Consider the following 24,513-nt stretch of genomic DNA (forward strand, 5'->3'; position numbering starts at 1 on the left):
AAGGACTGAAAGCACAGCACCCTCAGCCACTCATCCAACAAATACTTAGTGAGCACCTACTATAGGTGAGACATTGGAGAGGGAAGATGACAAAGGAGGGTCCCTTTGCTCATGGAGCAAACTGAAACTGTGCCATGACCCAAACTAGGTGCCTACCGCAGTGATCAGTGCCCCAAGGTGCCACTGCTGCCCACCCGTGTCAGGTGGCACCCACGGCTCTCCACATGCCATTCTTTTTATTATTATTATTATTATTGATTTTTCTTTTGAGAGAGAGGGCGGAGGAGAGAGAGAAACATCAGTTTGTTGTTCACTTAGTCATGCATTCATTAGCTGATTCCTGTATGTGCCTGGACCCGGGACTGCAACTGCAAGCTTGGTGAATTAGGGCGATGCTCTACCTGAATGAGCTCCCCAGCCAGGGCCTCCTACATGCCGTTCTTAATCTTCCAGCTGTGGGGCACCCTGGCTTTTGGCGCAGGACTCTCCAGCATGAGCAGTGCAGTAGAAACACCCGTGGAGCTCGGGGACCGGTTCCTAGGATTCTCTAGTTGTGGGGATTCGGATTCAGGAGGTCAGGAGTAGCATCCAGATAAGTGTGCTTGAAGAGCTGCCCTGGTGAGCTTCATCCATGCGTGGTCCCAGGACCCTTGAACAGGATTAGAGTGAGAGGGTCCTGTCGGACAGAGATGCTTTGGTTGGAGACCTTTACCCTTGTGTGAGTTCAGAAGGCAACTCAAAGTGGAAACTCACCAGAGCTTGGAAGAAGTTTTATTCGATCCAGGTTTTGACCAATGAAACAGTTAAGGATGAAACATGGAGGTACATTGCTGGAAAAGTCAGCCTCTGACCTTTTTCCAAATTCTGCAGAGCTGAGGACAGTGAGCAGTTTGCTTCTCCTGGTTGCTTATGGTAGCATCTTCCTTTCTACTCCTCTTTTAAAAATTATCATTAAAACCAAACGACAACATTCCTTCTTTTTCAGGTAGAAGGAATCCTTTTTTTTCCTAAATATCTCATGTTTCAGTTCACTCTGCATCTCTCGCACCAGCAGTGAGAGGGTCATAGAAACTGGCCTTCCTACTTTGAGAGTGAATGCCAGCAAAATCGCTGAGATGGTCACTTAGGATTTGTGCCAGATCCGATTAGCCCATGTGTGTGCTCACTGTCCAGCCACCTGCTGCTTTCGGAAAGCTGGCCAGAAGTCTGAGGAATTTAGCTGTCAGCCACAAGGGGTAGACAGCTCTGCTTCATCCAAGCCCTGATTAAATAGAACTTGACCAAAAGAGGGACTCAGGTAATGCTGGTTAGAGGCACTATTTTGTCCGGTTAAATTCTAATGCATTCATTTAATTCATAAAAGTAAAGCATTAAACAGCCTGATGGGCTTCCTGAAATGCAGACTGCTAGGATTTAACCTCAGGTACTCGCTTTTGGTAGACCTGGAGAGGGTCAGGCATCTGCATCTCTACAAACACAACCCAGTGGATCCTGATGTAGGTGGTGGGTTGACCAGACTTTGGAAAACGCAGGACTGACCACACTGTAAGTCCCATCAAGGCAGGGACCTCGTTGCCTTAATTCAAGTATCTAACCTAGAGCCTAGCATGAAGCAGATACTCGATACTTTTGTTGAATGAATGGATTTTAAAATGCATGAATGAATTAAAAAATGAGTTCAAGGGAGTGCACTTTTGGAGGCCTGCATCCGAAAGAAACGAAGTATAAGTGATCATGTGACTTTTGTTGTATAATTTAGAAAAAGCTGGTACTCTTTAACAAACTGTCTTTCTTTTAATAAAACAGGCCACCCTTCAATGTTTCTTCTCCGTCTAGTTAAGACTCTACCCTACTTTGCAATTCCACGTATAGAGTTAATGAATTTGTTCAACATGCATATTCTTTTTCCCCTTGAACACATCTGCAGCGTAACTTTTCCAAATCTCAGTTGAGCTCATCTAATAACTGTCCTCTCTTTCTTAGGAAATAGAATTAGGCGTTAGCTAATAGCACCTTATTTTTTTGAAGTTTTAATTTAACAATTGATGTTTTATAAGAAATGTCAGCAGTACCATTTTTGGTTGATCTGAATGATTTCAGGCTTTGAAATAAATCTTGACTAAGTGATATCCTAAGTTTAAAACAAATAAAAAACACAAACTGCCCTCTGTTTTCTCGTTCTAGGAGCAATCCCGGATGTTGGAGATGGGGATAACTGGCCCAGAAGGCCACGTGCTGAGCAGACCAGAGGAGGTCAGTACAGGGGGTGGGGGGAGGGGGGGGGAGGGAGAGAGAGAAGCTTAGCAGTAGCAGCAGAGGCTTTCTTCTTTTACCAGCATCTTCTGAGACACTCGTGTCATCCCAGTCCCAATCCCAGCAGCTTCCCAGATGGCCTGCCAGTCATTTTGCACCCACAGGGCTAGTGCTCAGCCCACCTCCCCTAGGCATATGCACACACAGTGCATGAACAGGCATGGTTGAAGGTGATGGGCCTCTATCAACCCCAGACAGCAAGAGTGGAACATTTCTTCCAAAGGCCGCTTTGACTGAGCCAACTCGAGGGCCCCTGAGGAAATGAGAAAGGCATTCTCACTCCTGACCCCTAATCTCTCTAAAGATAACCCCAGTTGGAGGGCCTTCCGCAGTTATTCAGGAGGAGTGGAAAATATCTAAATCCTTTCTTAATCAACATGAATTCCAGAGACATTTCCACTTACTCCCTTATTCCACATTATATTTTGAGTCCTGCAAAATACTAGCCGTATGGATAGGAGGCTGAATGGCTTTCACAGGCGATATGTCTGTCGATTTGTGTAAGGGGTTGATTGCATCAGGTATGGAAGTTTCCCACGTGTAAGATGAATGCTGATTAGCGACTGTGCTTAGCAGCTGAAGAGCAAATGAGAGGCAGGTAGAGGCTGATTCCATGTCTCTGGGATGTCAGCAGGCTCAGCTGCTGGCACGGGGCACAGCTGGGAATGGGCTGCCCAGATGGCTGAAGAGTGCGTTGGCTTTGGGGGACTAGCCTGGGTCTGGCACCTGGGGCAAATTCAAGGTCCTCCATGTCAGCGAGATGGACCGTGTTCCTGCTCTGTCACTCCAAGCGCCACACGCCGCACCAGGGAGAAGGAGTCCGAACCAGAAATGATTGCATTCCCGATGCCCATCTCTTTCAGAATCTTTTTAAAAATTAAATCGTAACACACATAGAGAAAAGTGTTCCTATCATAAAAGTACAATGAATTTTCACAAACCGAATACGCTTACGTAGTTAGCACCCAGTGGGAGAAACAGAACATCATCAGCATCCCAGAAACTCCTTTGTCTCATGATATTGTTTTAAAAATACGTTTTTACTGATTTCTAGAGAGATAAAAGGAGAGGGATAGAGAGATAGAAACACTGATGAGAGAAAAACATCATTGATGGGCTGCCTACTGCAGGCCCCCTACTGCGGATTGAGCCCACAACCCAGGCGTGTGCCCTGACCGGGAGTGGAACCGGGGACTTCTTGGTTCATGAGGCGATGCTCAACCACTGAGCCACACCAGCCTCGGGCATGTCTATGATATTTTTGTTGCCAGTTGAAATAATTTATAATTTTGTCTCTTGGAAATGTAAATTGGTGCAGCCACTATGGACCAGAGTAGGGAGGTTCCTCAAAAAATTAAAAATAGAATTATCAGTAATTCCTCTTCTGGGTATTTATCTAAAGAAAATGAAAACACTAATTCAAAAAGATGCCTGCACTCCATGTTTATTGTAGCGTTGTTTATGATAGCGAAGATATGGAAACAGCCTGTGTCTGTCGATGGATAAATGGGTGAAGAAGATGTGGCACACACACACACACACACACAGAGGAATATTATTCAGCCATAAAAAAATGAAATTCTGCCATTTGTAAAAACATGGTTGGACCTTGAGGGCATTATGCTACGTGACGTAAGGCAGATAGAGAAACATAAATACCATAGTATCTCACTTACGTGTGGGGTCTAAGAAACAAAACAATAATCACTCTCTATGACCCCCCCAAAAAAACCAAGCTTGTAGATACAAAGAACACATTGGTGGTTGCCAGAGGCAAGGGGTAAGGAAATTAGATGAAGACCGTCAAAAGGCACGACCTTCCATATATAAATCAGAGAAATCATGGCGATGTAATGTCCAGCATCGTGACTATAATGACACTGTATTGCGTATTTGAAAGTTGCTAGAAAATAGATTTGGAAAGTTCTCATTGCAAGAAAATTTTTTTTAACCATGTGTGATGGATATTAGCAAGACTTATAATGGTGATCATTTCACAATAGGTACAAATACCGAATTATTATGTTATACACCTGAAACTAATATAGTGTTATATGTTAATTAAACCTCCATTTAAACAATTGCGATGGGGTTACAGTCACAGCATCCCTGTAAAAGCCTGTGTCCTCGCTGCCAGGTCCCTCCATGGACCAGTTGCTCCGCCCGGTACTGCTCTGTCGCAGCTGACCTGGCCGCTGCTCTGGCCGCTGGCGTTACTGTGCCCTGAGAAGCCGAGGATCAGAGCGGTTAAGGCGCTGGCCCACCGCGGCGCAGGGGCTGGGGAGTTGTTGCACAGTGCGAGCAGGCTGGGCTGCTCAGCGCTGCGTGTGACACTTTCCTAAATGCTGGTCACTGGTGAGATGTGCTGGCAAGATAGAGCCTTCAGCAGCAGCCAGGGGATTTCTGAGCAAAGTCTATTTTTGTTCCTTGGTTTGTTTGTTCAACCCCCCCACATCCCGTTCCTCCCTGTTCCCGTCTCCTTTTTAGTAGAAAGCCTCTCGGCGGCAGATCCCAACAACCCTGGAAGCCCTTTTGGGTGAAGCTGGAGAGTGATGTAACCTTCCAAAGATAGTCATGTTGTCAAGGTGCTGAAAAACCTGCAGTGCTGCGAGGGAGTGAGATCAAAGGGGCCCGGGGAGGTCACGGGCGGCCGCAGAGGTCAGTGTAGGTGTGAAGAGGGAGGACTGGGCAGGGAGGAGCCAGCCCTCTTCGGTTCAGTTCAGAGCACACCCAGACACCCAGACACCGGCTCGGCCCGAGCGATGCTGTTCAGAGGGCTGAGCCCCAGCCCAGGGACACCACTCCGGGTGCTGCAGGAAGGCGGCCTCGTTTCCCCAGGGTCAGGGGCCTCCAGGGTCCCGTCCACGTGGGACAAAGTACAGTTTGGGGGACGCCAGCTGGCCCAGCCAAGTTCTTAGAGTCTGTCTGCTGAGCCACACTCGCCACAGGCAGGAACTGGTTTGCATCGGGTATCTGCAAACTATTTTTGGTCTTTTCTAAAGGGTTGGGCCGCACAGGCTAACCAGAATGCCATCCAAAAAGGAGCTGTTGCCGATTGAATGGGAAAATGCCAGTGTCTCTGCTTTGGGCTGAATTGGACCAAGTTGGGTAGTAACTTTGGGTATAACACAGCCTCTTGCGCTAGTCAGAAGCCATCAGCAAGGAGGCCAGTAGCCGCCCTTCAAGGAGCACGGCCTTGTCCCAGGAGTGGGCCAAAGCGCCTTGCATGGATGAGCTCTTTTAACCCTCAAAACACCCAGATGTTTCAGGTCCTCTTATCCCCACTTTACAGGCAAGGAAACTGAGGCTTTAGGAGGTTGTTCAAGGTACCTGAGGTCACCCAGCTTCTAAGTGGCAAAACCGGAGCTCAGACCCAGGCCGTTTGAGAAAGCCTGAGCTCAGACCTGGCTTTGTTAGTCAAATAAGGGAAAACTCACTGTTTCTTAATAAATGCAGCTGGGCTGGTTAGCATCTTTACAAACATGAATTCCACACTGGGGCGGGTTGGAGGAGATTGATCACAAAAGAAGTCTTTGTGCGGGGAAGCCTGGGAGTTATTAGTGTGAGAGGCGCCTGCGAAATTAACCCCTTACTGACCACCTGCTGCTGCGGGAAGGCTTGGGAGACACACGAGCCCCATCGCCTTGACGGGGCATTTCATACGTGTTGGTGCTGGGCTTGTGTTTTGCCAGAGAATGTGCCCTGGGAAGATTGGGGAGCGAAGGCTTCCATCACATGCAGCCTTTGTGATGAGCGCTGGGAGGGGAGAGAATAGGCCAAGGAAAAACTAGCTGCGCCGTGCAGTGTGCTCTGTGCTGTCCTCTCCTGATGTCCCCGTCACAGCTGAGGGCGGAGGCCCTGTGACGTGACCCGGCCAGGAAGTGCTCTGAGATCTCCATCCAGCGCATCCAGCGCCAGGCTTCTAACCTCCGCCCTGTGTTCTCAGTCTTGAGGCGGGGGCGTGGTGGCTCTGAGAGCCTCTGGTTCCTGTTGACTCCTGGGGACTTTTTTTTTTTTTTTTGCAGCTGGAAGCCGAGGCTGTGTTCCGTGCCATCACCATTGCCAGCCAAACCAACTGCCCTCTCTATGTCACGAAGGTCATGAGCAAAAGTGCCGCCGACCTCATCTCACAAGCCAGGAAAAAAGGTGATTTGTGGTCCCCAAGACCTCGGGCTCTGACGCTGCAGGTCTCCTTTCCTCCCTGGGAAGCCTGTGTTAAATGGTGCCTGCTGGGCTCATTGCCTCGCTCTCTGGGAGCCCCTCATCTGTGACTTTTTTCTGCATCCTCGTGGGTAACAGGATCCTGGGATTAATCTCACTGGGCAGATGAGTATACTGAGGCTCAGAAAGGGTTAGTGGTTTTCCCGAGACGACACAGCTTGAATCGGTTATTTGGAGACTTGGTTCATCTTCCTCCCTTTGATCTTTTATTGTCAGTTCACATTATCTGAGCTTTATAAATGGGCCCGTTAGTCAAGATTATATTGGGTGTGAAAGTCAAAGATCCAACTCAAACTGACTTAAACAAACAAAAGTAAATTATTGGTTGAAGGTGTTTCAGGTGTGGCCACACCGAGACGAGGGTTCTGTCACTCTGATTCCTGTCCTGGTCTGCTGGCCTCTCTGGCAGCCTTATTCTCAGTAGGAACAGCGACAAGAATAAATGCCAGGAGGTTCCTGTTGTTCTCACGCTTGGTGGGGAACGTGATGGAGGGAGAGAGTACATCTTTTCCAGCAGCTCAAGCACAAGTCCCCAGAACTGTGATGGCCTTGGCTTGGGTCATGGGCTCATCTCTGAACCAGTATATGCTGTGGGGGTAGCGTAATTGATTGGCCAGGGCTGAGGGCAGGGTCCCACCCCCGAGCCACCCAGGTTGCCACAGGTTATTTTAGAAAAGGGGTTGAAGGATAGCATGGCCTTCGTGACCCGGGGCTCTATCCCCACTGCCTTCGGCTGCTTTCCTCCATTGCTCTTAACCTGGGCTTCATTCGCTCACCTTGTGCTCAGCTAAAGTTGACTCTCATTTCAAAGCTTTCTTTTCCGCTTTTCATTCTTGTCCTTAATCAGGGACTAATGGGCTCACTTGTGAATGATGACGCGTGGGGCTCTGTTTGGTTGGGAGGAAGGGGCTCTGTTTGGCTGGGAGCAGGGGGCTCTGGTTGGCTGGGAGCGGGGGGCTCTGGTTGGGAGCAGGGATTTACCAGGCTTGGTTGGATGATCATGACCATGGTGCATGTGGCTGTTCTGGATGTGGAGAGACCCACAATGAGTGATTCATCTACCACACTCGGCACCAGATGTGAGTAACTGAGGTGGCTGAAAATAGTCCCCGCTGACTCTGATGGCTGAGTGTTCAGCGGCCTGGCCTTCTGGCAAAGGGGAGGGAACCATCCTAATTGTCTAGACAGTGTTTCTAGCTGGCGGATTCCAGGGCACCTCCTGCCTTACTGCTCACAATGAGCCTGCTGTTTTCTCTTAGCTTTCAGTGTCTCAGCATGACATGGTATGGTGGCTCCACTGGGTATGAGTCCTGGGGCGAGAACCAGGAGAGCAGCCCCACATTCCTTACCCATTCTGGGAGAAAGGCCGGAAAAGAAAAAGAAAGGAGCGTAGGGAAACCACCACACCTCTTTCCATGACCACTACCATAGTCACCCCCTGGTACCTTCCACTGATGGCTGCTTCCTGCCTGGGACCCATCCTCAGGATGACCTGGGGCCTCAGGACAGAGTGTTTCAATTACAAGCAATGTCTTATTTTAAATTTCATGTAGAAAAACTCCTCACCCTTAGCCTTCTGGCTCATGATTTGCCGGCACGGACAAGTACAGCTGTTTCTCAGGGTGGAAGGGTGGCATCATTTCAGTGACAAAAAAACTGGCTGCTGAGATCAAAGCCAAAAAACCTCTCAAGAGCTGTTGTTCCCTGGGAAAGAGTTGAGGGCGTTCAAATGGGAAGACAGAGTGCAACAGGGTTCCCTCTTCCTCCCGAGCAGGTTACTCTGTAAGTCCCAGTGCGTTTAATCACCAAGTGCTCCTTAGCAGCTCAGAATTAATATCAGGAATCTGCAGTTTAATGAAGACCAACTGTGTATCCTGCACTGAGATAAATACAGGCATATCTCAGAGATATTGCGGATTTGGTTCGTAACCACCGCAATAAAGCAAGTTAAACGTGAACTTCTTGGTTTCCCAGTGCATACGTAAAGGTTACATTTATACTATTATTATAGCCTAGTAAGCGTGCAATAGTGTTATGTCTAAAAAACAGGGTTCCCTCTGTACATACCCTAATTAAAAATACTTGATTGCTAACCATCCCCTGAGACTTCAAGTCATAATCTTTTTGCTAGTGGAGGCTCTTGCCTTCAGTTTATAAAAAACCTAATATCTGCAGAATGCAATAAAATGAGGTATGCTTGCACACTAAATTTATTATGATGTAGAATTCTCAAAGAATCCTGAGAAATCGGCATGATCACCCCAGTTTCAGATGAGGAAATTGAAGCACATCTCGTCCAGACCTCTCCCGGCTTGGAGAGCTAGTATTCAAGCCTGGGTACAATGACCAGCTTTGCTAGTTCTACTCGTCCACAGCTAGTCCAGAGGGAGAGTTCTTCCACTTTTAAAGTTATAATTTCTCTTAGTGATTGGTACTGGAATGCTGGCCTTGGCTTTCGTTGCTTCATTTCTTTGTGACCCTGTATGCTTCAGCTCGATAAATATTTTTGGAGAGCCCTTGAAATTCTCATTAGTCATGTGTGGATCCTTTATGACTGTCATCCCAAAGAGCAGGGCTGTCATACATACAAGGGTTGGCTAAAAGTATGTTTACCATTGTTCGTATGGAAAAAGACATGCAGGTTATGGTTAGTACAGTAGCTTTATTAACTCAAAATTTTTGAGTGTCACTCACAACTGTGAGCCTACTTTTGCCCACCCCTGTATGAGTTATTGCCATTGTTTCCTTTTTTCGCCTATGGCAGGCATCGCTAATGGATCCTGAGTCTTCTCTGGTGAAGCCAGAAGCAGTATTAGGATTCTTCCCTAGTACAGAATTCCAGGCAACCAGAATCAGTTGATAGCAGTTGGAGCAAGGCAACACCTATTTATAATCCTGGCCGTAGAGCCTTCCTAAACTTTGACCCCGTAGGGAACTTGCATGTAGAAGATGAAGGACCGAAGCTAAAGAAGCCCAGGGCAGTGCGGGCCATCTCTAGCCCAGGGTCCTGGCACAGAGAATCTGGGTACCAACTCACCCTCTGTGAGATTACATTTGCCTTCTAGATCACTATCGTTTCTTTAAGAAGCCCGAGAAAAGCTTAGATCAGTGTCTTTCCCAATATCCTTCCTCTCCTTGATTTGCATTTAAGTCTTTAATTCCAGACATAGGGTCCAGGGAGCTGTCCTCATCTTTGCTGTGCCCAGGTTATTGGGTGTCCTTGAGTAAATCTCTCTGTGCCTTGGGTTAGGGAGTGACAAGCACTATGGAAAAGATCATGAGAGCCTCTCATCCACAGGAGTGGATTGTACTTTGTGGAACCAAATCATGTCTTTGGAACAGCAGCATCTCATAGTTCCTAGTAACATGGGCACATTTGGGGCATCGGGGCCCTACCATGGGAAGGAGGAAGAGGTATGAAGAAACTAGATTTATTGAGCATCTCCTTTGTGCCAGACACTTTGTACAGGCCAAATCCTTTCATTTTCACATGCCTGGGGAATAGACATTATTTTGTTCCATCAATTCCAGGAGGGATCTGTTCCACATTTTAACATTTCTGAAGTGAGGTTGAATCTTATAAAAAGTGTCTATATATTTTTCTTTTGCCTTCAGTTTCAATTTGCCTGAAAATTTGAAAATTAATGCTGAATCTTGCAAACAATGGCTTCTTGTAATCTGAGGAATACAATCTTTTTTCCCCATTTAGCAGCTAGAAAAGCAGAGGCTTAGAGGAGGTGGGAACATGGACTTGAACCCAGGCCTGTCTGACTCTAGAGCCACAGCCTGAGTAGGCTGAAGGGCTCTGACTACCTGAGCCGGGCCCAGGGCAGCAATACCTTATGCAAACTCTGCCTGTTTCCTACCCCTCTCAGGAAACGTGGTCTTTGGTGAGCCCATCACTGCCAGCCTCGGCACAGACGGGACCCATTACTGGAGCAAGAACTGGGCCAAGGCGGCTGCCTTTGTGACATCCCCACCTCTGAGTCCTGACCCCACCACTCCTGACTACATCAACTCCTTGCTGGCCAGGTTGGTGCAGAGTGACAAGCAGCTGGCATTGTGTGCAAAGGTCCTGGGGCCGGTCAGATGAGAAATAGAGTAGCTTATCCGTCAGCTAGATTTGGGTCTACAGCGAGGAAAGACGCTGAGAGTTCCCTGCAATCAGGAGCGCAGACAGAAGGTTCTTCCCCATTGTATTTTTAAAAATACTTGGGTAATCATATTAATAATGGTAGTAGCAGTTAATGCGTATCGTGTGCCAGGCACTAGGGTACTAGGGTGAGATTACACACATGATCTCATTGCTCCTCATAACAACTCTTTACGAGTGAGGGACTTTCACAGCCATTTTACACATTAAGCAGCTGAGGGTGAGAGAGACGAAATTATTTACTGAATTTTGAACAGCTGGTCATGATGACCACCCAACCAGAATTATAGGGGGGGACTCATTTGCTGCTGCCCTCTGTGGATCAGTCCCATCACTCATTTGGGGCCCCTCTGTTTTGTTAAGCAAGAGATGATCTAATCCCACGCCCTCATTTCCCAGCTGGGGAAACCAAGCCCCAGAGAGGGGAAGAGATTCACCCATGTTCACATAGTTGGCAAGATGTAGAGGAAGGATTCCCAGCTGAAGTCGTGGCACTCAGAATGCTGACACTAGACACTTGAGTCTGCGCCCCCGAGGTGCCTCTAGCCACCTCTCCCGCTTACATGGAGCTTTTCTCCTTTGCCAGTGGGGACCTGCAGCTCTCCGGCAGTGCCCACTGCACCTTCAGCACTGCCCAGAAAGCGATCGGGAAGGACAACTTCACAGCCATTCCTGAAGGCACCAACGGGGTGGAGGAGCGGATGTCTGTCATCTGGGACAAGGCTGTGGTAAGGATCGAGGTCAAGGGAGCGTGACCTGGTTTTATTTTCCTTGTTAACATTATAGAAGCTGCCAAAAAATAAAAATAAAAAAAATAACCATGCAAATGAAGGTTCTCTCAAAGATTTCAGTAAAATTAATGATTAACTTTTTAAGTTGATCATGTCCCTCTGTTCTATTTTAAAAACTCTAGGGACACTCATTTCAGAGCCAAATAGAATGTGTATGATCTAATGCCTCATTTATCTACACAGTGTAATCCACCAAGTTTCCCTTTTCTTCTTGGCTACCAGGAAGCTGAAAGCTAGATTTTAAGCTAAATTTTTTCCCCCTTACCTGGGTTTTTTGTTTTGAGAAGAGCGAAAGGATAAATATTTATGTCTCTTCTCTTATATACTTAGATTTTATCTTTTTTTACATTGTTATATATTTATGAATGTATGTATGTCATACAAATGTATGTTTATCTTGGCACTATCTGGAATGTTAAAAAATAATACATACATATTTATTACCAACATGGTACATTCTCGATAAAAAACCCTTGGAAACCACCGAAAAACACACGCACGAAAGAAAACAAAAATTATGCATAAATTCCGCACCCTAGGGATAACCATTGTGATCATTTGGGTGAGGTTTTTCCATACTTATCCTATGTCCGTGCAAATACAAACACATGTTCAAAAAATGGACTCATCCTCACATTTGTTTTTATTGTGAACTCTCCATAATCCTTTTTGGAATTAGAAGGGGTGAAAGTAAGTAAATGTATGCACATAACCAGAAAAAAAAGGCGTAGTTCAGAAGCAGTAACTTCCCTCTAAGCCGGGTGTTTAATCAGTTTCCCTGGGCGACCATGACAGCCCAGCTGATTCTGAAGGCCTGCAGGGTGCGGTTCTGGGCTCACAACCTCAGAGGTCCCTGCTTGTATTTTGGGGCCTTTGTGGTCACCCTGCTCTGAGCTTAGAAGCCCCTCATTGACAATTAAAAAAAAAATTTTATATTTCCATAGGCCACAGGGAAAATGGATGAAAACCAGTTTGTGGCCGTGACAAGCACAAATGCTGCGAAGATCTTCAACCTGTACCCCCGCAAGGGAAGGATATCTGTGGGTTCCGACAGCGACCTGGTGATCTGGGACCCAGATGCGGTGAAGATCGTCTCTGCCAAGAACCACCAGTCGGTGAGGCTGGCGCCGGCGGTGTGGACCAGGGCTTGAGATGAGCGCAGGGAGCTCGGCGGTGGGGAGATGCGTGTGTGCGGTGTCCCGGGGCAGCTAGGCTCGGGGGTGTTCCAGTAGCCCACCATCCCAAATTCAGTGGCTTCCAGCCTCAACGGTTTCTCTCTCACTTCTGCTTTCCAAAATGGGTCAGCAGAAGGGCTCTGCCTGTTTATTTATTTTTTGTTAATTCACACCTGAGGATGTTTTTTTCATCAAGTTTTTAGAGAGAGTGGAAGGGAAGGAGAGAGACAGAGAGAGAAACATCCATGTGAGAGAGACACAGCAATTGGTTGCCTCCTGCACATGCCCTGACTGGGCCCGGGAATTGAACCTGCAACCCAAGTATGTGCCTTTGACCTGAATTGAACCCATGACCCTTCAGTCCAGGGCCAGCGCTCTAACCACTGAGCAAACGCGGCTACGGCTCGGGCCCTGCCCATTATAGTCACTCAGCGACGGAGGCCAGTAGAGATGTCATCTCTGCACGTGCTCCCGTGATTGTGAGGCGGGGGCCAGGCCCTGGTGAATGGTGTCCTGTCTCCAGAGGCTTTTCCCGAGATGTCACTTTCTGTCACGCTGCGTTGGCCCAAGCCGGTCCTGTGGCCACAAGTTCCTCCAGGAGGGCAGGCAGTGCAGTGGGGCCTTGTGCCTAGAAGGGAAAGAATGGGGGAAAAGGGGGTGACCAGGATCGCCGACTCCTTGTGAAGAGTGCCAGGCGGAAGCTGGTAACCAAAGCCCAGTGCCTCGCAGTTAATAAAATACAGCTAAATACAGTTCATAAAATAGCTCCTGTGCCTGTAATGCACTCGGTGTCCATAAGTCCTCCAGTGGCAGCCCTGTCCGTCTCCCCATTTTACAGACAAGGAAGTGAGGCGGAGGGATGGATAATTGAGGCAGCAAGGAGACGGGCTAGGATTCGAACCCAGACAACCTGGCTCTGAGCCGGGTCCGAACCACTGCAGTGTCGCCTTGTGCTTGCTGAGTAAATGAAGGTCGGGAGAAATCCCATGTGTCGGGGGAATGGCCTTTGCTCAAACATTGTGCCATGTCACATTACTTCATGTCAAGCTAGCAGGGACCTGAGGGACCTTATGCACCCCACCTACCCACCCACCAGCGGGCTGCCAAGCACAGCACCCCTCATACTCAGCGGGCTTCACCTTGGACACGGACAGTGACAAAATTTACTTCCACACGGGGACCTTAACAAAGACTGGGGGCTTCTCCAGCCTACATTTGGGGAGCGTCTATCTCGAGGGCCTCTATCCACTGAAACCTGTAGGTGTGTGGTCAGCTTTTCCTGGCTCACCTGGCGAGTCGGCTCTAGCGACGCTGAAGGCAGGGTCCCAAGCACACGAGAACCGCCTTCGTCTCTCTCCCCTTCCCACGCCCACACCCACGGCTTTGCCCTCCCCGGTCCCCAGGCCGCAGAGTATAACATCTTCGAAGGGATGGAGCTGCGCGGGGCTCCGCTGGTGGTCATCTGCCAGGGCAAGATCATGCTGGAAGACGGCAACCTGCACGTGACTCAGGGCGCCGGCCGCTTCATCCCCTGCGGCCCCTTCTCCGACTACGTCTACAAGCGCATCAAAGCCCGGAGGAAGGTGAGACGGCCCCGAGCCGGCGGGCGCGGGGGCTGGAAGGGGCCTGGGTCGGGTTCAGGCACGGGGACAGTAGCCACGGATGGGGGGGGGTCTGTGCACTCCTCACCCCACCGAAGAAATTCACAGCAACAGTCCCTCCCAGACAGCAGTCGCTCAGATTTAATGGGCACGAAAAGGGCTTTTGAAAATGTTTTTGGTCCAAGAAAGGTTTTAAAAAATGATTTCCCCCCATTTTATGGTGCTTTTCTTTAAAATTGTAATAATTCAAAATAATGTCAGTATATGTTTCTCGAAAGAATTAACTCTTTAAGGCTCATGAGAACCAGGAGTCCATCCCCACCCCTCCCTACCCCATTCTCTCCAATGCTAGTCCACGGGGTAGATGTTTATAATTCCTTTAGCTGGATCTGTGAGTCAAATAAAATCTTATGTTTCAGATTTCATAGATAGATAGACAGACATGCACATACGTATATCTACCTACCTATCTACCTACCTCCTTACCTACCTACACATTACAGGCGGGGCAGCTCTAGTGGATCTAGGGGGTGAGGCCAGAACTTTATCTTTCCAGCTCCCCATCCTATCCCCCTACAATCTTCAGGTCACTTTCAGGTAAGGCTAGGGCTTTACACAGCAGGGTGAGATCCGCCCCAGGAGCCTGGAATTTGAGCCCTGGTCTTGATCTCCTGTCAGAAGAGATCCATCATCTGTGCATGTGGGATGGAGATGGTGGACAGAGTGGGGGAGGCTCGCTTTATAAGTCATTGTGGATCAGTGTAGAGGAAACAGTCCTGCCCACCTCTGGGTCTAGCCCCACCTCGGGGCCCCCAGCTTCCCAGCGTGTCTCAGGGCAATTTCCCTGGGAGACAGGCTCAGGGAGGGAGATTTTCAAGTAGGCCGTTACCTGGGATTGCTTTCAGGATCACCCCTTGTGGCAAAATGAAGGAAGCAGGATGGAGCAGAGGAAGAGTTAGACCAGGATGCAGTCGTAACGAAGGCCTCGGCTCATCCCCAGCTGGGCATGTCCTTGCAAGGGGTCTGGGCCTTATATTTACTCCCGTCTTCCCCAGCCCCAACCTGCCAACCAGCCAGTGGATGTGAGATGCCCCTGGGCAAGGAGGCTGTCTTCAGCTGAGGACAACCCTGGGGGGGAACTCTGCTGATTATGTCCTGCTGCTAACACCCCCTGCTGCTGGGGAATGAGTCTTTAGTCATGGTGATAGAGAGGTGGAGGGTTGGGGACAGGAATCTGGGTGCACGCTGCACTGCCCATTAAAGAGAGACTCACAGAAGCTCAACACCCAAGTGTCCATCCCACTCCTGGACCCCAGTGGTCCCAGTAATGGGTAACCCAACCTCTGTGCAGCACAGGGAGGCTCCCCATCTTATAAGGCTGCTGACCATCTCTACCTGTGAGAATGAACCCCTCCCTTTCTGCTGGGCTGAAGTCCACCCCCCTGAAGTCGACCAGCCCAGTTCAGTTCTGCTCCCGGCACTTGCACAGGATACACTAAACCCGTCTTAGAGTGTCTGTGTGTTTCCAAAGTCATCTGTCCTTAAGTCGCCCTGCAGCCACCCATTATTCATTTTATGACAGTGTTTTAAATCCCTTCACCATTCTTGTCCCTTTATTAGTGATCATTTTCAAGTTAAGTGGTTTGGAGTAAAATTCCACACTCCAGTGCTGGCCTAGTAGAGAACAGAATGAAACTCAAACTTCCCACATAGCAACTCTTTATTTCCATTAACGTGACTTAGATTCTGGACCACCAAAGTGCTGATGATCTGGAGAATTGGTCAAGGTGTTTTGGGGGGTCCAGAGAGAGTCAGCATTCCACCTGGATCATTAACCTGCAGATGTGATGAGCTTGACCTCTGGGCCTCCACCTGAGTCGCTAGCGGAGGACAGCTCAGAGGCGGGCAGCCTGGGAGCCTTCCGAGGGGCCACCCTGTACTGCCAGGCTCCTGGCAGCATGTGCTCCCCTGTAACGGGTGGAGGTGGGTGCCACAGCACCGCAGCCTTGGTCTTGCAGCGTTTGTCTAACAGACTGCGAGCGCCTTTTGGGGAGGCGCTGTGTTTCGTGGGCCCACAGGCCCCGGCCTTTGGCACCAGGCCCAGCACAGAACATCCCTCAGGTGACGTGGCCGTGGCCGTGTCCGTGGCCGGCTGGCTCCACAGTCCCGGGGAGAGTTCACAGCCACAGCCAGAGGTCAGTGGGTCAGGCCCCAGGATGCTCACTTCCATTTAAAGGCTTGCCGGCTCTGATGTGCGCTGGGGAGCCTGAGGATGGGACCTCCCGTGGGATGTCCTCCCTGCCAGCACCTGCTGCCCTCCCTCTGCCCTGCTCTGCCCGCCCAGCTGGCTCTTCCGTTTCCTCTGCGGGGAGCGCGGCCTCCACGCCGCTCCGCATCCCCAGCCCCCGCCCCCGCCCGCCCTCATCCCTGCCCACAACCGGCTCCTTGGACCCTTGAGACCAAAGCTGATCTTTTATTTTTTTAATTTTTATTTTATTTTTATTTTTTAAATGTATCTTTATTGATTTGAGAGAGAGGAAGGGAGAGGGAGAGAGAGAGATAGAAACATCAATGATGAGAGGGTCATTGATCAAACCCGCAACCGGGCATGCGCCCTGACCGGGAATCGAACTCCGACCGCCTGGATCCTAGGTCGACGCTCAACCGCTGAGCCACGCCCAGCCGGGCCCAAAGCTGATCTTTTAGCGACACCTTCGCCTACCTCCTCCATCAGCACTCCATCATAACACCCCCTCCCTTTATTTTATACTCCTTTCCTTAAAATAATATTTTTTTTTCTGGCTCCCACCACACACACGTAATCTGTCGGTGTACTTGTGCTGCCTAGAACAGACCCTTCATTGTTGAAGGAGCAGATGGTGACGTGCTTTTTCTGCAGCAGATGGCAGACCTGCACGCCGTCCCCAGGGGCATGTATGACGGGCCCGTGTTTGACCTGACCACCACCCCCAAGGGGGGCACCCCTGCGGGCTCCACCCGGGGCTCTCCCACTCGGCCGAACCCGCCCGTGAGGAACCTCCATCAGTCGGGATTTAGCCTGTCGGGTGAGTCAGAAAAGCTGATGGTGACCATGGGAGAAAGGGGGGCCAGCGGGGGGGTTGGGGGAGACTCCGTGCTCCAGGCTAGCAGGCGGGCCTGGGAGCTAACCCAGACTGCCTCTTAGGGAGCGCTTACTGGGCAAGGAGGATGGTTTGCGAATCAAAAAGAAGTCCTGCTGCGAAAGCAGGTAAGGCTCAGTGGGGTTAAAGGTCAGGCTCAGTGACGCCCAGCTCTGCTCAGCTCACACGGTGGTGGAGGGCGAGGAATTGGTGGCGATTTTCTGCATGAGGCTGTGGGAGCCGTACCATGTGCCAGGTGACACACAGCTCAGGCTGTTTTCCTGCTCAACTGCAATAGCTTCTTCCCACCTAGGATTTTTATTACTCTCTCCCTGTCCTTGTAAAAGTCATCAAGCTCACAGCAGGCTCTGGTGGCTGGACATGGACCGTAGGGTAGCCAGGTCAGGAATCTTATCTATTCTTTGAGAACTACCTGATATAAATCGGACGTAATTAGTCACCTGCTCCATAACCAATAGTCTTAGATTGTGAAGAAAATAAATGTAGGTTAGCATCTCCATATGAACAGTTTAAATGTGAGGAAGCAGGGTAACAAGAAGGGCCGGAGATGTTAAAGAGAAAATGGGGGGGGACTTGGTGGGGGGAAGGGGAGCAGCAGGACAGTGGGGAGGAAAAGAGACCGGGGGACTTAGGTAGCGGAGGAAGACAGAAGAAAAGGGCCACCAGTTTCCAGGCGACGTGGCCAGAGGCCACCTTATGCTCTTTGCAGAAACTTCTGTTAGTGTTTCTGCCATTTTCTGTTGCTCCCCGGCTCCCGTGCTCTCTGAGCTTCCCTGGCTCCTTCTGAACGGACTGAGGGGCTCACCGAGGTTTCCTTTTGCGCTGTGGCTGCAGGGGCCCAGCCTCACTCCCAGTTGTGACCTTGGGCACGTTACCTAGCCCCTCACAGCCTGTCACCTCCTCCTCAAATGGGATAACAGCCCCTTTCCGAAAGGGTAGTGGGGAGGGTTGAGTGAGGGACCCCGAGAAACACATAAAACGTTGCTTGTCACAGGAATGGGAGCAGCTATTTTTTTATGACACCCCCACTGTCCTTTTGTTGTTGTTTGATGGGGAGGGTTGGGTGAAATCTAGATATAAACCTGGCTTTCCCTGGCAGAGGGTGAGTTTCAGGAGGGTGGGCATCACAAGCCAGGGATACCTGACAAACTAGAAGCGTCTTGCGAGATGAGGCCAGGAAGTCATGAAATATCTTACACTCTCAAAATTAATCCAGTTTCTCTCTCGTCCACCCCCCACCCCTTTTTCTCCCCGGGAATTTATTGCCAACTGCAGGCACCCAAGTGGATGAAGGGGTCCGCTCCGCCAGCAAGCGCATCGTGGCGCCCCCTGGAGGCCGTTCTAACATCACGTCCCTGAGCTAAGCAACCCCTCCCGAGACGGGGGCAGAAGCAAGAAGAGATTGTTTTGAAGCCAAAATGGTACAGCGATATTTAAGAAGGAAAGCGAATCCAAACAGTTACGATCTGAAGAATCGATAAGCCTCAAGCCTTATGTTCCTCCGATGTTACGCTCGCTTGCCTAGCTTTACGAATACTGCTTTGTTTATGCCTCGCCTTGATTTGGCCGCCCCTCCCCCATTTACATGCATGCAATCAGGCCACTAAGGTACAGAGTCTGCTATCTAGTGTTGAGAGTGTGTGTAGTGCTGCATCTTAAGACAAGGGGACAGACGAAGCTGGATGCCAGGAAAATGAACAGAAGGGACACAGTTATTTGGGGTGAGTGGGTGGTGGGAGCCCAGAGCAAGGCGGGGGGCTCAGAGGGCTGGGGTAGGGTGTGTATGGGGAGGGGGGTGGTGGGGGGGTGAACATAAGGGGTCTTGTGTATTGTGTTAATGAAGTACATTTATTTCCTTGGAAGATGGCCCCTGCGGGCAGTGTCACTTCATGACGGTCCCCTGGGGTCTGCAGAGGAGGCAGGCGGGTGGTCTTCAGGTTCCGGATTTTGTCCCGTCTTCTCTTAGCAGATTTCATTTCTTTGAGCATTTTATTCAAACACCAGAACCCAACCATCGCTTCCACTTGGCCGGGCCTCTTTCTCAGCGTTGCTTTCAGATTCTCTCCTGGCTGGGAGGAGGAGCGGACGGGGGGAAGCCGCCCCTGCCTCGCCCTGCCCGCCTCTCTGGTGCCCTTAAGGAGCAGCAGCTGGGAGCACAGCGCAGGCCCCGGGGTGGGGCGGCCGTGATTAGAGCACCTCCCTCTAAACGGGAGCTGGGGACCCCTCACTCTCCGGTCTCTGCAAACCGAGGAGGGCTGCCTGCCCCTGGCATCTCCGGCGAAGGGCTTGTCTTGCCAGTGGTGAGTGTTTGTCTTCATCTCCCGAGATCCCAGCCCAGCCATGATCGAATGGGATTTTTGTGGCTGTTGAAAATTGATTTTCTTAGGTGTTCCTTGACTTGACCACTAACAGGGCATCTCAGCGTATATGGGAGTCGAGCAGGGGTTTGGGAAGGCCAGTCTGGAGCAGGGGGAGCACGTTCTGTGGCCATGGCGCTGGTGTTCAGGCCTCAGCCACCTGCTTCCCCTCCATCAGTACAGCCTTTTGGGGGAGCTTTTGTTTGGTACCCACATCTCCCAAGGTGGGTGGCAGTGACATGCAGCCTCCCTGATGTGGCACATAAAGTACAGGAGCGTTTGCACCTGCCTTATCTGCTAGAGCTACATGTCTGTTTCCCGGTCCTGCCCCTCCCTCCCCCCAGGCCCAAAACTCAACTTTGGAACAAGTTCTGTGAGCCAGACGAGGATCTGTAGAACCAAGAGGCCCCTATGCAGGAAAAGATGTATTTCACCTGGGGCCAGACTTCTGTGCTGGGATCCAGCTGGTAGAACTCGTGAGCCTGGGTGCTGGGTGCTTCGAAGAGAAGAGCAGGCCTCAGGCACCGTTTAGGTGCCTGGAGAAGCATGACCTCTAACTGCGGGCTTTGAGTTGAAGGCCAGAGGAGGGAGCACGCGCTGGAGAGGCATTTGGAAATAGCCAAGGAAGAGGGTTTCCCCAGCAAAGCTCATTTCTGTTCAAATCATGAAAAAGATGATTTCCTCTTAAGAGAGGAATCTTGCTACTTGTAAGGCTTTTTCATGGTGCCTTTCTTTCAGGGAAACGTAAGTGAAGGGGAGGTTGTAGCTCTTGCTTTATGACTCAAAGATGTGGTAACCTGTCCCAAATTCGGAGGGACAGTTAGGCAGACAGGGAGCTTGTCATGTCAGAAGCATATTCTATATACCTCATTGGCTGGGCTGGGATGTAGGATGTGTTGCCGTATCAGCCACAGCCACCAGATGGGGGAAAAGACATGTCAGTAACTCTAGTGGGAGCCTCCACTGCAGTGCCATCTGCTGCTGTTACCGCCCGAGTCCAGCTCGTCCCTTCGTGACCCCTCTATGCCATGAAAACCCACCTTTCACGGCCCAGTTGGCTGCACTTGGGGCTTCTGAAGGACACATTCAACCAGAACTTTGTATTCTACACAAGCTTTCCACACTCTAGGAACAGCTCCTCCATGCCTTGACGCTGGGCAACATGAGCTGAGAAAAGCCTCCCTTTTTTTTACTATTAGTAGTTTTCCAAGCATAGAGATTCCTGGGAATTCCAGGAACACTCCCACTATTGACTGTGATTTCTGATTCCTTGTTACTTAAGTTACAGTTATATTCAAATTTGGCCTGTTCCGTGAGACACATCAAAGAGCCCTACACACGGCGTTAGGAAGAGATCACGGGAGGCCTTGCGGGATCTCCTGTCTTCCTCCCAAGCTTTCTTTTTCTGTCTCTTGTCTTGGCCTGGCCCCTAAGGAACCCGTCTTCCTCCCCTAGCCCCAACCTTCCCACATTGTCCCCAAGCCCAGATGGCAATCAGCTAGGGTCCTGTCTGGAGGGCCACAGTCTGGGGCACTTGAGAAGGTATTTGTGGAACTGTTAATTCAATCGCCTCAACAGAGAGACTTCAGTTTCTAAGTTTTCTAAAAATGGCAGGGTTGTAGTCATCCCCAAAATGGGTTTTCTCCAAAGTCCAGGCATCCTTGGGCCTTTTTCTTCGGGACTGCGCCCAGAGAGTCACGTTCTGCTCCGAAGGCCCCAATCCTAAGCCTGGGTTTTTAACTCACCCCGAGTAGCCCTTCCCAACAGGGAGACAAGTAACACAAGCTTCCCTGCCTTCTCCGCTGGCGAAGTCTAGCTGGAGTCCCAGACGTCGCGTGGGCTGTCCCGGCAGCCAGCATCCCCGTGAGTCCCCTCTTTGGAAAGTGGTGTGTGGGTGCTCAGTTCTTTGTCTGGTGACTGTGGACAGACAGTGAACCCCCCTGTGACCTGTGGTAGCTGTGAGGCAGCTCTGGAATGTGAAGAGCTGTTTGGTTTGAACCGTGAAGAAAACTGTGTTTTGAGTTTAGCTGAGATTAAAAAAAAAAAAAGTTCATCAAGTGACTGTTAATGTAAACCTGGTTATTAAAATAACTATCAAATCACAGATGTCGTTCCGTCTTTTTCTGTGTGTGACGTGACATTGACCTAAAGAATTAAGATCGGACAGTAAACCTGAAATGGTTGGTGAGGGGGGCAAAGCTGATGAAAACAGAGTTATCTAGAGACAATTTGGGGAGTTCCCAGCTTTTCAGTTGAGGGGGAGCTTTTGTTTGGCTACGGAGTTTGATGACCGTTATTGAAATTTGGGGGAATGACTAAAGATATGTGTGTTTTTTCTACAGATCATCTAATTTAGTATTAGTGTAAAAGGCTTTTTGTTTGTTTTGTGATCCCCTTAAAGCATTGCTTCTTTGTAAAGACTTTGGGACTTGGAGGAAACTCAATCTAAGCATGTTCCGAGGTATATTCTTAGCAAACTGGTCCCAAGTGCTGGAAAGGATATTAATCATGTCCACTCCTCTGAGAGACTTAATGTGTGTACCATCAAATTCAAAACTCTGGGAAGCCCTATGTCTTTCCAAATTTGTCCAATTCAAGGTTCTCAAGCTAGTTTTTAACTATTTATCATCTAACATTCTACCAAACCCATTAAACTAAACCCTTTTGGGGAAACACTCCGGGACCCAATTACAACTTACGTAGGACATTTTTCATTGCAAATGTTGGGCGAGTGTATGCAAAAAGTGTATATATTTTAAAAGGGTGTAACTGAAAACTGGAGGGATAGATTTGGGTAGATTCCAGCCAAGCCTGGTCTAGAATGTTGCTGCTGCTTTTTTGAGAATCTCTGTCCTGCCTGCTGCTGGTCGGTGCTCTGTTCTTAAGCAAGCTCTTTGCACGTGGGAGCCAACCTGGCCATCGGCGTCTGCAGGCTTTCCTTTTACCAGCTGAGTCATTTCAGGGGAAGCAGAGGGATTCCCTCCATAGTTCCAGCCAAGGAGACGGACTGTGACTGGTCTGGCTCAGGTCATGGGTTTTCATCAGGGAACTGGTCACTGTGGCCGGGAGACTGTGGACTGATCAGCCATACCTGGCCACGTGCCCAGCCACCTGACCCACGTGGACTGTCACTAACTCAAAGAAAAGTGATTTGTGATACCAGAAGAGGAGGGGATGGGATGGCTGCTGGGCAGGCAAAGCCAGCAGACGGCCCTGCCACTGTCCCCAAGCCTGCGGGGCACGGATGCGGTGCTCAGCGAAGCGGCCGTGCTGAGGCTGAGGCGGGTGGGGAGGGTCGCGGTGGTCATTGCTGGTGACCTGTGTTTATGTGCGGTGAGCCCCTCTTGCTTCGCTAGACCCATGCTGTCTGTGGGGGAGCACAGCGCGGTGCTTCTTACACAGCTTGGAAAGCACACCAACAGCTCCTCTGGGCCCGTAAGGAGTCATTTCAGCTGTGGCTCAAGGTTGATGATCCATAAGCTTTGGCCCAGCCTGGCCGGTGTGGCTCGGTAGGCGGCGAGTTCGATTTCCGGTCAGAGCACATGCCCAGGTTTTGGGTTCGATCCCTGGTCAGGGCGAATACGGGAGGTAACCGAGGGATGCTTCTCTCTCTTCCCCCTTCCCCTCCTTTCCTCTTTCTCTAAAATCAGCAAAACATATCCACAGGTAAGGATTAAAAAAATAAGTTTGGGCCCATAGTCCCATTTCCTGGCTTGAACTCGGGATCGGGGAAGCACCTCTCCCTGCTCATGAGCAAGGCACAAGCTGAGCCCTGTTTAGGGTGAGCGAGGGTTTAAAGGGCACGGTCAGCACTTGCAGTAAACTCAGGCCGCAAGGCTCTAAAAGAGATGGGACAGTTCTTAAAAAATGTTAGTGCAATTTGCACACTGACTAACCTCACCTGCGGGTTGGAGGAATTCTAGGCTGAGTCACATTGACCAGGTGGGGAAGGAGAACACTGAATAGGAATAACCGGATCCCTCTGGTCTCAAAGAACTTTCTGGAATCTTTCTGCTTCCATCAAGCCTTCACAAAGGGAATACTAAGCGTGAACAGAAGTCTGGGATGAAAGGGCCAAAGCAACCTGCAAAAACGGCCTCACTCAAGGCTGGCACCCTCCTGAATCAGAGACCCTGCGCTGCCCTCAAGTGGCAGCTGAGAGCCACAGGTGACCGAACATGACCTGGACTCAGGGCACCCAGCATGTGGAGCCCACGAGACGTACAAGCGCCTCTTTATTCCAGGACCAGCCCGGGGGACCAGCTGGCCTGCTGCTAAGCTGTTGTGCGCCTGAGAGGCAGCTGAAGGCCCCTATTCCCTCCTAACGCAGAAGGTGCTTCCAGCTGCAGTTCAGAGCTGCTCTTACCTTCCTTTCCCAGAGCACGGGCCTTGCAGCGTCCACCCGCTGCGTGGGTGGGTGGGATGGAGCAGGGAAAAAAGGTGAGGGGTGGGAGGCAGAGGGCTAGATAAAGGTGTCCAGGGCTCATGGTCGCGCTGAAGGGCAATATCTGGAATTCCGGCTTGTGCTCCCTAAGGTGTGAATGCTGGAGGGGCCGGATTTTGCGTTTTTATACATGGGGATTAAATTGTGTCACAGCCCATAGTTTATAGAAGATCATCTCGATTACCAGCATGCCTGGTAAAGGACTTTCCTCGTAGCAGGAATGGAAGAAAGAACACGTGATGGCACCACCACCCCTCCTCTAGGGAAAACCGACACACACACACACACACACACCCGGCAAAGAAGGGTCAGTGGCTT

At 50.1% G+C, this 24,513-nt stretch overlaps 1 protein-coding gene across 4 annotated transcripts in view; it reads left to right on the top strand.

Moving 5' to 3' along the window:
* Window positions 1-21,855, top strand: part of DPYSL3 (dihydropyrimidinase like 3) — a 105,103-nt gene extending 83,248 nt beyond the window's left edge. For 2 of the 4 annotated variants that reach the window (XM_081137256.1, XM_081137259.1), the window contains exons 7-14: window positions 2,185-2,253; window positions 6,339-6,459; window positions 10,410-10,566; window positions 11,274-11,415; window positions 12,423-12,593; window positions 14,057-14,236; window positions 17,154-17,319; window positions 18,670-21,855. In XM_081137256.1, the coding sequence (XP_080993382.1) occupies window positions 2,185-2,253; window positions 6,339-6,459; window positions 10,410-10,566; window positions 11,274-11,415; window positions 12,423-12,593; window positions 14,057-14,236; window positions 17,154-17,319; window positions 18,670-18,758 (1,095 nt within the window). In that variant the 3' untranslated portion in view covers window positions 18,759-21,855. The remainder of the gene's footprint in view (window positions 1-2,184; window positions 2,254-6,338; window positions 6,460-10,409; window positions 10,567-11,273; window positions 11,416-12,422; window positions 12,594-14,056; window positions 14,237-17,153; window positions 17,320-18,669) is intronic. The other 2 variants (XM_081137257.1, XM_081137258.1) reach the window with 1 other exon arrangement.
* The last annotated feature ends 2,658 nt before the right edge of the window (window positions 21,856-24,513 follow it).

Source organism: Miniopterus schreibersii, assembly GCF_964146895.1.
Source record: "Miniopterus schreibersii genome assembly, chromosome: 4".
Classification (NCBI taxonomy): Eukaryota; Metazoa; Chordata; class Mammalia; order Chiroptera; family Miniopteridae; genus Miniopterus; species Miniopterus schreibersii.